The sequence below is a fragment of the Bos grunniens genome, chromosome 4 (genome assembly GCF_055505025.1).
Source record: "Bos grunniens cultivar Pamir isolate PY7600 chromosome 4, Bosgru_T2T1.0, whole genome shotgun sequence".
Taxonomy (NCBI): Eukaryota; Metazoa; Chordata; class Mammalia; order Artiodactyla; family Bovidae; genus Bos; species Bos grunniens.
This window is the reverse complement of record NC_141168.1, coordinates 21,320,570-21,335,679: the sequence shown is the minus strand read 5'-3', so window position 1 is coordinate 21,335,679 and position 15,110 is coordinate 21,320,570. Positions and strand designations below refer to the sequence as shown.

The window sequence follows — 15,110 nt, the reverse complement described above, 5'->3', positions numbered from 1 at the left end:
TACGCTCAGTACAGAGCACCTGGAGCACAACACACCAGCTATGGCTTTGGTTGGGATATGAATCTATACTGTGTTCTCTCCCTCCCCAGCTAGACTGCAGGCTCTAAGACAGCTGGGGCTGTGCCTTTTGCGCTTTGCTTCTGGTATATTTCCCACCTTAGGGTCCTTTTATGGGCTGAACTGTGCTCACCCACCCACCCCCAAAATCAAATGTTGAAGCCCTAACCGCCCTCCTCACATTCCTCAGAATACTGCCTAGAGGCTTTCTGTGTGGACACCAGGCTGCCCTGGTTTACCCTGGATACAGGAGGGCTGAGCACGGTGTAAGGATGTAGACCTTGTAGACAGGGACTTTAAATCACCCCACCCAGACCCTGGACCCGCTCAGGGTATGCTGTGGCCAGCCTCTCATGGGAACTGGGGCTAGGGAAGCAACGCGGCTGGCCCTAATGCTGACCGTCTACCCAAACTGCCAGCTTACAGGGCAGAGATGAGCCCTACCAGGGATGGTGTTGTCCAACAGAAATCCCAGAAATCCACCAACAAACATGCCTGTGGTCAGCAGCACCTGGATGACTTGGTCCAGCTGAAGAATCCCTACAGTGGAGACAAAAGTGACAGGGATTACAAAATGGGCAGAGGATCTTAACAGAGACTTTGCCAAAGAAGATGTCCAGATGACCAATGAGTACATGAAAGGTGTTCAGCATCACTGACAGCAGGGAAATGCAAATCAAAACCACAGTGAGATATTCATCTCACACCTGTGAGGATGGCTTTTCCCAAAAAGAACTGAGAAGTGTTGGCAAGGGTGTGGAAAAATAGAAACCCTTATGCATCATTGATGGGCCTGTAAATTAGTGCAGCCATATGGAAAACAGCATGGAGTTCCTTAAGAAATTAAAAACAGAACTACCATTCAGTTCAGTTCAGTCACTCAGTCGTGTCCGACTCTTTGCAACCCCATGAAATGCAGCACGCCAGGCCTCCCTGTCCATCATTATGACCCAACAATTCCACTTCTGGATATTTATTCAAAGAAAATGAAAACACCAACTCAACAAGACACATGCACAGCCACATTCACAGTAGCATTATTTACAACAGCCAAGATATCGAAACAACCTAAGTGTTCATCAGTGGATGAGCAACTATAGAAAATGTGTATGTTTACAATGGATATTATCCAGCCATAAGGAAAAGAATGCAATGTCGCTATTTACACAACATGGATAGACCTTGAGGGCACTGTGCTGTGAAATAAATCAGAGAGAGAAAAACAAATAGGTATGATCTCACTTATTATATGTAGACTCTTAAAAAAATGATAAAAACTCAGAAAAAGAGATCAGATTTGCAGTTACCAGAAGCGGGAAGTGGGAGAAGGAGGTGCTGGAGGAAGGTGATCAAAAGGTACACACTTCCAGTTATGAGATAAGGATGAGCAGTGTAATGTACAACATGAAAACTATGGTTAATGCTGCTGTATGTTAACCATACAGTTCTTAACAGAATAAACCCTAAGAGTTCTCACTTACAAGGAAAAATGTTTTTCTTTTTTCCCCCACTTTTTTTATTGTATCCATGTGAGATGATGGGTGTTAACTAGACTTATTTTGGTAATCATTTCACAATGGATGTACATCAAAACTTTATGCTGTATACCTGGAATCATACAGTGATGTATGCCAGTTGTATCTCAACAAAACTGGAAATAGGTAATGGCGATGTAATGTACAACATGGTGACTATAGTTAATTTAAAAGAAGTGACAGGAATTCCCGGGAACCAAGGGCCCCACTGGCTCTGCTCCTGGAATGGTCACAGTCTAGAAGATGGAGAATCACCTGTGTGGAGCCTCTCTGGGTTCTTGTTCACCCAGTTGGGAATGGCAAGCCCACAGAAGATGGAGAAGCCGAAGATGAAGAGGTTTCTGGATGAGTTCAAGTCCACGTACTGCAAGAGAGAGGCCCGGAGCCATCAGCACCTATACTGAACACCAAGCACCCCTCTAAAGTGCCCCCTGTTCGCCCATCACTGGAGGTTGGAGGGGGAAGTTGGATTCAGAGGGTGCAGGCTCTCAGTCAAGTCCCAACTCCCCCTTGACCCTGAGAGTTGAGTGGTTTGGATAATTCGATACAAACGGATCCAATTTTGTTTTTCAGAAGTTTGGATGTTCCTGGTTACTTCTTCCCTCCATTTGGGGCCGGTGCATTTGCTGGGACTGGAGGATGCCCTTCTCCTCCCTTGTCCCCAGGCTGTTCCATTCATCTCCATCCCCATGGGCTCCTCTCAGGAGATGCAATGCTGCTGCTTTTCCAAGGGTGCCTTGCCTCACCTGGAGATTGGAAATCCCCACGGCAGTGATGACCCCGAACATCACCAGGAACATGCCTCCGACCACGGGTGCCGGGATGGTGACAAATGCAGCCCCGATCTTCCCAAATATGCCCATGAGGAGCAGCACGCAGCCCGCAGCGACAATCACCATCCTGCTTCCTACCTGCAGCACGCGGGGAGAAGGGATACAGATGGTGGCTGAGCTCCAAACAGGCCACATGCCCTGGAGACCTCTGCACTCTTCCTGGGGAATCACAAACAACAGCTCCAGGGGACCTGCAGGAGGAGCCCCCTCTACTTCTCATGGGGCTAGGGAAAGGATGAGGGTGTGATCTTGGGTCCCAGCCTCTGCCTTCACCTCTCCTCTCTGCTGCTCTCATACCTATCTTCAAGTCCTGACTCCAGTGCTCCTTCTCTGGGCAGCTTTTTGTGAAGAAGTGGCAAGAAGTCTCTTTTGGGAAGGAGTGGCCCAATGCTTAAGAATGGAGTTTGAGAGCCAGTTCCAACTCTGCCTCTAACTAGCTGTGCGGCTTTACGCATGTTATCTAACCTCTCCAGATATCAGCCTTCAAATTTATCAGGTGGAATTAATAATACTTACTTCACAAGCTTATTATAGGAGGCCAGCATTGGTACCCTGGCAGGACCAAAGCCAGATAAGGGCACTACAAGCAAAGAACCTACAGGTGAACCTTGAACAATGATTTGGAACTGCATAGGTTCCTTTACCGGAGAAGGCAATGGCAACCCACTCCAGTACTCTTGCCTGGAAAATCCCATAGAGTAGCCTGGTGGGCTGCAGTCCATGGGGTCAATGAGGGTCGGACACGACTGAGCGACTTCACTTTCACTTTCCACTTTCATGCATTGGAGAAGGAAATGGCAACCCACTCCAGTGTTCTTGCCTGGAGAATCCCAGGGATGGGGGAGCCTGGTGGGCTGCCGTCTATGGGGTCCCACAGAGTGGGACGTGACTGAAGCGACGTAGCAGTAGCAGCAGGTTCCTTTACATGCAGATATTTTTCAACAGTAAACAATGCAGCACTAAACAATACATGGTAGGCTGAATCTGTGAATGTGGAACCACAGATATGATGGAACCACGGATATGGAGGGACCACACGTATAAAGATCCAACTATAAGTTATGCAAGGGTTTTTGGCTGTGAGGAGGGTTGGTGCACCTAATCCCACCCCATTTCCCATATTGTTCTAGGGTCAACTGTACAGACCAATATCCTTGATGAATGTAGATACAAAAACTATCAACAAAATATTAGCAAACCAAATTTAACAGCACATTAAAAGGATCATACACTATGATCAAGTGGGATTTATCTCTGGGATGCTAGGATGTCTCGACATATGCAAATCAGTAAATGTGATACACCACATTAATAGAATGAAAGATAAAAATATATGATCATCTCAACAGATGCAGAAAAAGCACTGGACAGAATGGAACATCCTTTCTTGATTAAAAAAAGACTTTCAACAAGTCAAATATAGAAAGAATGTAGCTAAAGGCAAATATAAAAAGCCCACAACTCACATCATGCTCAAGGCTGAAAGGTGGGAAACTTTTCTTCTATGATCAGATCAGAACCAAGACTAGGGTGACACTCTCACCACTGCTATTCCACACATTACTGGAAGTCCACAGCCATAGGAACCAGGTAACATAAAGAAATAAAAGGCATCCAAATAAAAAAGGTAGGAATAAAATTATCTTTATTTGCAGATGATATGATCTCATATGTAGAAAATCCTAAGACTCCACTAAGAAATTGTTAGAACTAATCAGTGAATTCAGTAAAGTTACAGGATAGAAAATCAATGTACAGAAATGCCACATTCCACACTAATAATAAAACATCTGAAAAAGAAATAAAACATACCCGTTCATAATAGCATCAAAAACAATAAAATATTTAAAGATGAATTTAAACAAGGAGGTGGAAACTATAAGACTTTGATGAAAGAAACTGAAGAAGACACAAATAAATGCAAAGATATATTATGTCATGACTTGAAGAATTAGTATTGCTAACTGTCCATATTACTGAAGCCATCTACGGATTCAATGCAATCCCTATCAAATTTTCAACAGCATTTTCACAGGAATAGAAAAAAAAATCCTAAATGCTTACATATAGTAGTATAGTGTCAGTTGTTCAGTTGTGTCCACTCTTTGCAACCCCATGGACTGTAGCCCACCAGGACCCTCTTTCCATGGAATTCTCCAGGCAAGACTACTGGAGTGGGTAGCCATTCCCTTCTCCAGGGGATCTTCCCAACCCAGGGATCAAGCCAGATCTCCTGCATTGCAGGGGGATTCTTTATCATCTGAACCACCAGGGAAGCCCCTAAAATGCTTATGTAAGCACTGCTGCTGCTGCTGCTAAGTTGCTTCAGTCATGTCCAACTCTGTGCGAACCCCTAGACAGAAGCCCACCAGGCTCCCCCGTCCCTGGGATTCTCCAGGCAAGAACACTGGAGTGGGTTGCCATTTCCTTCTCCAATGCATGAAAGTGAAAAGTGAAAGGGAAGTCGCTCAGTCGTGTCCGACTCTTAGCGACCCCATGGACTGCAGCCCACCACGCTCCTCCATCCATGGGATTTTCCAGGCAAGAGTACTGGAGTGGGGTGCCATTGCCTTCTCCGTATGTAAGCACAAGAGATGCCAAATAGATAAAGCAATCCTGAAAAAGAAAAATAAAGCTGGAGGCATCTCAATTCCTGATTTAAAACTATACTACAAAACTATAGTAATCAAAACAGTATGGTGCTTGCATAAAAACAGACACATATACCAAGGGGACAGAATTGAGAGCCCAGAAATAAGTCCATGCATATATGGGCAATGTTTGACAGGGCTTCCCAGGGTGCAAGCTTCATCCCTGGTCATGGAAGGAACATCCCACATGCCATGTGGCCCAGCCAAAATGTTAAAAAAAAAACACAAAGAAACGAACAAAAACATTAAAATGATACTCCAGGGTAGTTTGTTTTGTAGGAATAAAAAGCTCTGGAGATCTGTTGCACAGCATTGTGGATACACTTACTAGTACTGAACTGTACACTTCAAAAATATTAAGATGGTAGATTTTATGTTATGTGTCTTCTACCACAATGTTTAAAAATTTTAAAATACTCCAATGTCAACAACTTGAAGTCTGTTAATGCAGTGATAGAGTAGCAGATTTCACCTTTGCTTAGTTCTCTTCCCAGCTTAAGGGCACATTGACCACTGACTGCCACCTGGTGGCTGGTGCAGGTTGACACGCCCAGCGAGGACCAGCAGTGGCACAACCAGGGCACGAGTCCCGTCCTCTGGCTACACGGAGTGTGAAGGGCATGCCTCCGCTATTCAGGGCCTAACAAAACATGGTCCACTGGAGAAGGGCATGGCAAACCACTTCAGTATTCTTGCCTTGAGAAGACCATGAGCACAGTTCATTTAACTGACTTCATAAGAAAACATGTGATAAGAATTTACCACGTCGGCAGGCCTCCCTCACCTGCCCGCGGCAGCTCTTAAAGTCATCCTGTATTAATAAAGCTACTTCTTACCTATCAAAAAAAAGAATTTACCACATCAAAGGAAACTTCTGTTTTGTTTACAAGCCTAACAATGAACTGTGGGAACTAAGCATGAATCTAAGCACAATGAATCAACTTTTCAGGTTCAACCAACGCCCTTTGGATACACTGATGATGAATGGCAGATCATCCCAAATCCTACCACCACAGAATTTACCATGCAGCCCTGGGCCTCTTTGGTCTCAGGACTGACATCTGGGCTGGAAGCTACAACACCCTAGAGAAGTGATAGGAAGTCTCCGACCAACCTAATTCCTCCCCTCACGCCACCACTTGTCCCCCACTTCCCACCCCACCAACTAGGAGAGAACCAAAAACTAGTGAAGGCAAAGGAGAAAAGGAAAGATATACCCATCTGAATGCAGAGTTCCAAAGAATAGCAAGGAGAGATAAAGTCTTCTTAAGTGAACAAGGCAAACTAATACAGGAAAACAAAAGAATGGGAAAGACTAGAGATCTCTTCAAGAAAATTAGAGATTCTAAAGGAACATTTCGTGCAAAGGTGGGCACAATAAACGACAGTATGGATCTAATAGACACAGAAGATATTAAGAAGAGGTGGCGAGAATACACAGATCTATACAAAAAAGGACTTAATGGCCCAGATAACCACAATGCTGTGATCATTCATCTACAGCCAGCTATCTTGGAGTGTGAAGTCAAGTGGGCCTTAGGAAGCATCACTATGAACAAAGCTAGTGGAGGTGAAGGAATTCCAGCTGAGCTATTTCAAATCCTAAAAGATGAAGCTGTGAAAGTGCTGCACTCAATATGCCAATATTTGGAAAACTCAGCAGTGGCCACAGGACTGAAAAAGTTCAGTTTTCATTCCAATCCCAAAGAAGGGCAAACCAAAGAATGTTCAAACTACTGCACAATTGCACTCATTTCACATGCTGGCAAAGTAATGCTCAAAATTCTCTATGCCAGGTTTCAATAACAGTAAGTGAACCATGAACTTCCAGATACACAAGCTGGATTTAGAAAAGAGGAACCAGAAATCAAATTGCCAACATCCAATGGATCACAGAAAAAGCAAGAAAAATCCAGAAAAACATTTACTTCTGCTTCACTGACTATGCTAAAGCCTTTGACTCTGTGGATCACAACAAACTGGAAAATTCTTAAAGAGACAGAAATATCAGACCACCTTACCTTCCTCCTGAGAAACCGGTATGCAGGTCAAGAAGCAGCAGTTAGAACTGGACATGGAAAAATGGACTAGTTCCAAATCGGGAGAGGAGTACATCAAGACTGTATATTGTGACCCTGCTTACTTAACATATATGCAGAGCACATGATGCGAAATGCCCGAATGGATGAAGCAAAAGCTGGAATCAAGATTGTCGGGAGAAATATCAATAACCTCAGATATGCAGATGACACCACCTTATTGCAGAGAGCAAAGAGGAATTAAAGGTTCAGATACAACTGAACAACTGGACTGAACTGAACTGTAGTCCATGGGGTTGCAATGGGTAGGATACAACTGAGCAACTGAACAACTGGATTTGCACCCTGCTCATGTACCTTTCTGCCCTGCTGCTTCCTTCTACTCTCAGTTCAGTTCAGTTCAGTTGCTCAGTCGTGTCCAACTCTTTATGACCCCATGAATCGCAGCACGCCAGGCCTCCCTGTCCATCACCACCTCCCGGAGATCACTCAGACTCACGTCCATCGAGTCAGTGATGCCATCCAGCCATCTCATCCTGTGTCGTCTCCTTCTCCTCCTGCCCCCAATCCCTCCCAGCATCAGAGTCTTTTCCAATGAGTCAACTCTTCGCATGAGGTAACCAAAGTACTGGAGTTTCAGCTTTAGCATCATTCCTTCTACTCTAAACAGCCTTAATTTAGAAATGATGCATCAAAAATTTTTTTGTTCCATTTATTGAGTATAATTTTCTGTTCTGTGTGATATTTGCTTCCTTTAGCAGGAAGAATAGTTGCTGCTTTTTATTCATGTAGCCCATTCCTGTTATATTTCTGTGTGGGTCAGTGGTCCTCACATGGAAAAACATTCCTTTCACTTGCACTAAGGGTTTGGAAACTTTGGGAAAATACCCAGGCGTCCATGGTGTCAATTGCTCCAGGGCTGGGTGCTGGCTGTGCTGTTGCTCACGTGTTTTAGCTCCCACTGTGGGCCCGAGGCCAGCAGATACAGAGGTGGATAGGTCTGAGGGCACGATCAGAAAATGCAGCGAGGGGAAATGAGTAGCAGGCTCTGGATTCTCCAAAGCTGACTTCACTTGTTCTGGGAAACACCACACCTCTGCACTGAAGCAGACAGGAAAGCAACATCGTAATAGTATTCTTTTCTAAGCCTTCTTACAAAGCACCATCTTGAAGAATTCGTGCTGAACTTATGGGGCTTTCCTGTGGAAAATGGGAGCCCAGAAGAGATTTTAAGTAGGAACTAATTTAATTGGGTTCTAGAAAGATCCTTGGGCAGCCAGGTGGCAGCTAGATGACAGATGGGCAAGATCCTGGGAAGAGATAGTTAGGGATGCTGCCATGTTCAGGTGAGAGATGATTGATCAAGCTGTGGTCCTGCTTGGAGAAAAGAGGACAGGAGGGCCACAGGCACACAGAGAAGACAGAATCCACTGTGAGGGGTGCAGGTCAGAGACGATAAGGATGCCCTGGGTGAATCTACAGGACAAGGTTTACAATGAGGAGAGGTAAGACGGGGGCATGGGCTGAACATCACAGAGGCCATGCTGAGTGAGAGGCACCCTTGGGACACACAGGCACAGGTGACCGCAGCCAAGAAGGTCAGAACAGTAGCAGAATAATGGCTCCTCAGAGATGTCCACATCCTGATCCCAAACTCACATGGCAAAGGGGACTTAAGGATTTTGAGATGGAGAGAGTATCCTGAATTACCCAGGTGGCCCAGTCTAATTACACACACCCACATAAGCAGAGTCTTTCCCAGGTGTAGTCAAAGGGAGACATGACAAGGGAAGAAAGGTCAGAGAGATGCAATGTTGCTGGCTTTAAGATCGGGGAAAGAGGCCATAGCCAAGGATGTGGGGAGCCTCTAGATGATGGAAAAAGCAAGGCGATGGATTCTCCCCGGAGCCTCCAGGCAGGAACGTAGCCCCGCTAATACCTTTACTGTAGTCCTGTGAGACCTGTGTTGGAGTTCTGACCTCCAGGTTGGTAAGATACTAAATTTGGGTTGTTGAAAGCCATTAAGTTTCTGGCAATGTGTTGCAGCAACAATAAGAGACTAAGACATGGATGACAGATCCAGGTACTTAGCCTGCATACCCACCACCCACCCCTGCCACACACACATACCCGTGGACCAATGTCTGCAGCCTTACCCTGGTGATGCCCAGTGCGCCCACATTCTGGCTGTAGGAGGTGGTGCCGTTCGCTGTCCCCCAGGCCCCTGCCAGCAGGCAGCCCAGGCCCTCGATGCCGATGCCTCGGTTGATGGCGTGCTTCGGAGGGGGTGGTACCCCCACCAGGCGGGCACAGGCATGATAATCGCCTATTGACTCCACCACTGAGGAGATCACCCCTGCGATGATCCCAAAGACCCCAGCCAGGCTGACGGTAGGGAAGCCCCACTGTCCTGAAAATGCAATGCAGAGGGAATATTAACCCAGAAGACAACAGATTACTGGACCCCAAATAATTTCTTTCCGAGAGGATTCTCCGGAAGGCTTTAAAAGCTGGGCAACACGTCTTCCAGCCCCACAACTGTCCTGAGACTTTGTCTTGAACCCCTGCCTTACCCGTGCCTCCCTGGGGGTGGGTCCCATGCCCTGACCTTGAGATCACAGTGCGCACAAAGAACCAGCAATCCAGCCTTTTCCCAGGAAGGCCCTGAAGCATTCTGAAGTCCACATACTTACTCAGGGAGGCTGTAGCTCCCTAGCCCCCGAGGCCACCCCTGCCTATCACCACTGAAACGTGCTTATTCACACAACCTGAGCCAAGAACTGCAGGGAAAGGAGACCAGAAGAGGCCTAAGTGATGGCCTTGACCTCCAACCCAGAAATGTTCTCATTCAGTCCCGAGCCTCCCTTGTGAGGGACCCACCGAGTCCAGGAGGAGCCCCAGATGCTGGCTAGACGTCGGGGTTCCTCTGTGCTTTTCCCCACCACAGGCTGTTGTCAGATCCCTTGGAGAATATTCTCCCCCACACCCCCTGGCTCTATTCACCACCCGCTCTGGTGCCCTGAGCCCCATGGACAGACCTAGGAAGCGTGTGTCCCAGGCAACAAGGGCCCAGTCTGCTCATTACCTGGGTAAGGGAAGCGAAACCACGGAGCCTGGCTCAGGACGCTGCCTTTGGTGTCAGTGCGGGCCAGGTACCCATAGGCTGTGGGTGCTGAAGGGAGGGCGTCGGTGACTGTGAGCACAAAGCAGAGCAGCCACGAGATGCAGAGCCCCAGCAGTACCTGCGGAAGGGAGGTGCCCTTCACACCTGGTCCCACTCCCTGCCCCTGTCCACACCTCCCAGCAAGGTTGGGCAAAAGAGAGAATTCAGGAAAGCTCTTCAAAATGAGGAAGTGTTGGATTAGGAACCCTCCCAGTGACAACAGAAATCTGTGTGTCAGTGGATAAGTAACACAGTAAAGGAACACAGACAGTAAACCAAAGGGAGACCTTATGCCAGGTGAAGGCAGAAATGTCCAGGAAAGTAGACAAGGCCTGGGTCAGAAGGACTGCAAGCTGACTCCCTTTCTACTGTTTGCTGGTCACATGACTTGCTTCAAACTCCTTGAGCCTGAGTTTGCTCATCTGTACAATGGAATTTCAGCCATTGCTCTGCAGAGCCTGAAGCAGGATTTCTTAAAGTGGGGTCCTCAGATGTATTGGTTTATAATCTCTGGTGGTAGAACTCCAGACATCTGTATTTTTAGCAATGTTCCCAAGTGAATCTTATGCACACTGAACTTCTGAACCACTGGCCTACAGGGTTGTGGAAGGATCAATGAGATCATTACATGGAAGTATCTTTTTTATAATGCAGAATGTAGGTCATAGGTGAATCAGACCTGAAAACACCTTTATGGGGTTGCCAACTGCGCCTGCTTGACAGATTGGAACAAATTCAACAGAGAAGGCTCTGAAAAAGGAGGCACCATCTGAATCATCCAGGAACCAATGAGAAAGAACCTAAGCATCTTGGCCCTTCGTTTTGCACCCATAGTGGTGATTCTGGCTACCTCCCCCAGGGCCATGCTCTGAGGACATCCCGGGAAACATGAGGAAGCTGTCCCACACTGGCGACCACTGTGGCAACCTGGGGCAAGCTCTCTGCTCCCGCAGGAGAGAAGCATTGAGGGAGGAGCTGTAGGGCATTAATCCAATGCTCCCACCACCTATGGGCAGGGTGGGGAGGAGCAGTTAGGGGAGGCCGAGGAGGAGAGGCCACTGCAGGTAGAGAGCATTTGACTTGAGGCCCATCAGGATGAGCAAGAGGCTGCCCCTCACTCTCCAAGTGAGTCAGCTAAGAATGGCAGTGGGTGGGGAGTGCTTCTTACAGGGAAGATCTGAAACAGGTAGAACTTAGAGGTGTGAGACTTCTTCTCTCGTCCATAAATGGGCACGGGCACTGCGATGTTCTTCAGGTACTGAGAAAACAGCACGATGAGGAAGATGGTCCTGAAACAGAAACAAACCACACCCAACCTGGTGAGCTGGGGCTCATCCAGAGCGAGGATCCAGGAAGCTGGGCCACCATGTGCCTCTGGGTCTGGGGAGTAGGGGCTGCGCTAGGAAGGTCCTCATCTAGGCCCTGCTCTGCATCCTGCCAGCTGGGAATAGGTGGGTGGGCCCCTTTCAGAGGCTGCCGGTAGCTGACGAGGAAGAGTGGGCAGAGGACTACTATTCCTTGGGACCTGAGAAATGAGCATGACAGCTGCATAGATCCAAACTGGAGCCATTGAGGCCAGGGTCAAAGCCCATGTGAATGAACACATCCATCTGTTGTTGCCAAATTTCTCCAAAGCTCTGTTTAAATGTTGAGGGCCTCTTCCCCACCCCACTCCTAAGCCTTCCTGACACTCTTCCCCTGCCCTCTCCATCCCCCACAAGCTGGCTGTCACCACCCCATTCCCTGAATAAGCTTGACACTCTGGGACCCTCATCAGTGTCTCCTGGTATCACAGGTACTTGGACTCAAGTCTTAACCCTCCGCTAAACTACCAAATGCTTGAGAGCTGGGCTATGTCTCTGTACCCTTCCCAGGAGCTGGAGGTGTACAAATATTTGCTCAGTGAAAACCTAGGAGGCAAGGGACAGGTAGCATCAGCTGTCTGTGAACCCTGCACTAAGTATGTTTAGACACTGCCTGTAATGAACTCATTGTCTATGAAGACTAATAACAAATAAATAGTAATAATATATTCTAAATAGCCATTTCACTGCTTTTTAAGGTATTATAATGTACATGAACTAGAGAGCCTCTTGATGAGAGTGAAAGAGGAGAGTGAAAAAGTCAGCTTAAAACGCAATATAAAAAAAATTAAGATCATGTCATCTGGTCCCATCACTTCATGGTAAATAGAAGGGGGAAATGTGGAAGCAGTGACAGATTTCCTCTTCTTGGGCTCTAAAATCACTTCAGATGGTGACTGCAGCCATGAAATTAGACGACAATTGCTTCTTGGCAGGAGAGCTATGACAAAACTAGACAGTGTGTTAAAACACAAAGACATCATTTTGCTGACAAAGGTCCATCTAGTCAAAGCTATGGTCTTTCCAGTAGTCATGTATGGGTGTGAGAGCTGGCCAATAAAGAAGGCAGAGTGCTGAAGCATTGATGCTTTTGAACTGTGGTGTTGAAGAACACTCTTGAGAGTCCCTTGGAAAGCAAGATCAAACCAGTCAATCTTAAAGGAAATCTACCCTGAATACTCTGGAAGGACTGATGCTGAAGCTGAAGCTCCAGTACTTTGGCCACCAGATGTGAACAGCTGACTCATTGGAAAAGACCCTGACACGGGAAAGACTGAAGGCAGAAGGAGAAGAGGGTAACAGAGGATGACATGGTTGGATGGCATCATCTATTCAATGGACATGACCTTGGGCAAACTCCAGGAGATGGTGAGATATACAGGGAAGCCTGGCATGTTGCAGTCCATGGGATCACGAAGAGTCTGACACAACTTGGCCACTGAACAACAACAGTTGTTCATGAAAGTACTTGTAAACCACCTGAGCTTGCCAATATCCAGGACTCACTCTTTTAACTGGGTAATCTTCCTCTAGAAGGAACTCAAATGGCCCTCCCACCCAGGAGGGTACTTACATGGCAGCAATCCCCCAGTGGATCCCGGCGTCGTCACCCGCGGGATCAAAGAGAGGCAGGGCCATCAGGGAGATTGTGGGAGCAATGGTCAAGGGGCCGATGAAGCGCATGAGGAAGCCAATGAGGCCTGAGAAGCCCACCAGCATCTGGACACAGGAGGCAACCAAGACGGCTCCCTGCAGCTGAAGAGAAAGAGTGGGACTCATCAAGTGAGAGCCCGAGGCAGGGTGGGGCCTGCGGCGGGCGGTGCGGAGCCTGCAGTGGGGCGGGTCCTCAGCCCAGCCCAGGCCACCGGGAATGCTGGTACCTTCAGAGGCAGAGCAGGGGACAGAGCTGGACCCTAAGGGAACCAATGGAAGGCGAGCTCTGACCTCATTCCTCTCTCCAGTCCTCTATTGCCAACTGTCTGTTGGACATTTTCACCTTATGTGAAGTTTTTCAGGAAGTAGACTGCAAGGTTATCATGGTGATAATGCTGATGACTTGTAATACTGGTGTTACCCAGTAGTGTATTGACCGTCTTGCTGCTTTACTTTTCTCTGTTTTCCTACTTTCTGACTCAGAGGCTGCCAAAGGGGACAGAGAGTGAATTGTTGAGGTTCTGTGGGCTGTCCAGGCTCAGTTGAAACTTTTCCAGACAAGATGGAAACAAATGAGCTTGCCCGTGTTCTAATTAAACTCCATGGGCAGGCCCTGAAATTTGTATTTTGTACAATTTGGACTTGTCATGAAATATTCTTTTGATTTTTTTCAATCATTTAAAATATAAAACCATTTTTAGCTTGCGGACTTTTCAAAAAACAAACAGAAGACAGGCAACGGTCCAGATTTGGCTCACAGACTGTAGTTTGCCAACCCCTGAGCTATGGGACTCATTGAGTTTATTTCTCTTTTTTTACTTTACTTATTTGGTGTTATACTTTCTTTTTTTATCCCTTGCTTTGAAGTCTGATTTCCCAGAAAAGAAAGTAGTCTGATTCCTGCTTTCTTTTGATTAGTGTTAATATAGTATATTCCTCTCCATATATTTACTTTTAATCTACATGTATCTTTATATTTAAAGTAGGTTTCTAGAGAAAGATAAATATAATATGATATCACTTATATATAGATCTTTTTAAAAAGGGTATAAATGAACTTATTTACAAAACAGAAATAGAGTCACAGATGTAGCAGACAAACTTATGGTTATCAGGGGATAAGAGATCCCCTAATAGGGGTGGGGGAAATTAGAAGACTGAGGATGACATATACACACTACTATATATAAAACAGATAACTAATAAAGACCTGCTGTATAGCATGGGGAACACGACTCAGTACTCTGTAATGGTCTGTACATAAGGAGTGGATGTATGTATAACTGATTCACTTTGCTGTGCATCTGAAACTAACACAACACTGTAAATCAACTCTACTCCAATAAAATTGTTTAATAATCAAAGTAGGTTTCATCTGGACAACATATGTGGGGTCTTCTTTTTTTATCCACTCTGACAATCTCTGGTCTTTTAATCAGTGCCTTTAGAGCAATGACGTTCACAGTAATTACTGATCTAGTTGGATTAATATCCACCATATCCATTACTATTTTCTACTTGTTGCCCTTGGTCTTCATTTCTTTCTTGTCTTCTACTCTTTTTCTGCCTTTGGTGGTTTTAACTGATATTTGTATATGACTCCATTTTCTCTCCTTTCTTAGCATAACTATTATCCATTGTTTTCCCTTTAGTGGTTGCCCTAGAGTTTGCAATAAACATTTACAGTGAACTCAAGTCCACTTTCAAATAACACTATACCACTTCCTGAGTCGCATGAATAACTTATAGTAACAAAACAATCCTAATTTCTCCCACCTAGCCATTTTATCATTGCTGTCATTCATTTCACTTATA

General features: G+C 46.1%; 1 protein-coding gene across 16 annotated transcripts in view; it reads right to left on the bottom strand.

Moving 5' to 3' along the window:
- Positions 1-15,110, bottom strand: part of LOC147373751 (solute carrier family 23 member 2-like) — an 87,590-nt gene that overhangs the window by 4,105 nt on the left and 68,375 nt on the right. For 11 of the 16 annotated variants that reach the window (XM_086395463.1, XM_086395471.1, XM_086395465.1 and 8 more), the window contains 7 exons: positions 13,216-13,397; positions 11,447-11,567; positions 10,201-10,357; positions 9,272-9,525; positions 2,339-2,503; positions 1,848-1,956; positions 502-597 (listed from right to left, as the gene is read on the bottom strand). In XM_086395463.1, coding sequence (XP_086251589.1) covers positions 502-597; positions 1,848-1,956; positions 2,339-2,503; positions 9,272-9,525; positions 10,201-10,357; positions 11,447-11,567; positions 13,216-13,397 — 1,084 coding nt within the window. The remainder of the gene's footprint in view (positions 1-501; positions 598-1,847; positions 1,957-2,338; positions 2,504-9,271; positions 9,526-10,200; positions 10,358-11,446; positions 11,568-13,215; positions 13,398-15,110) is intronic. The other 5 variants (XR_015162038.1, XR_015162039.1, XM_086395477.1 and 2 more) reach the window with 3 other exon arrangements.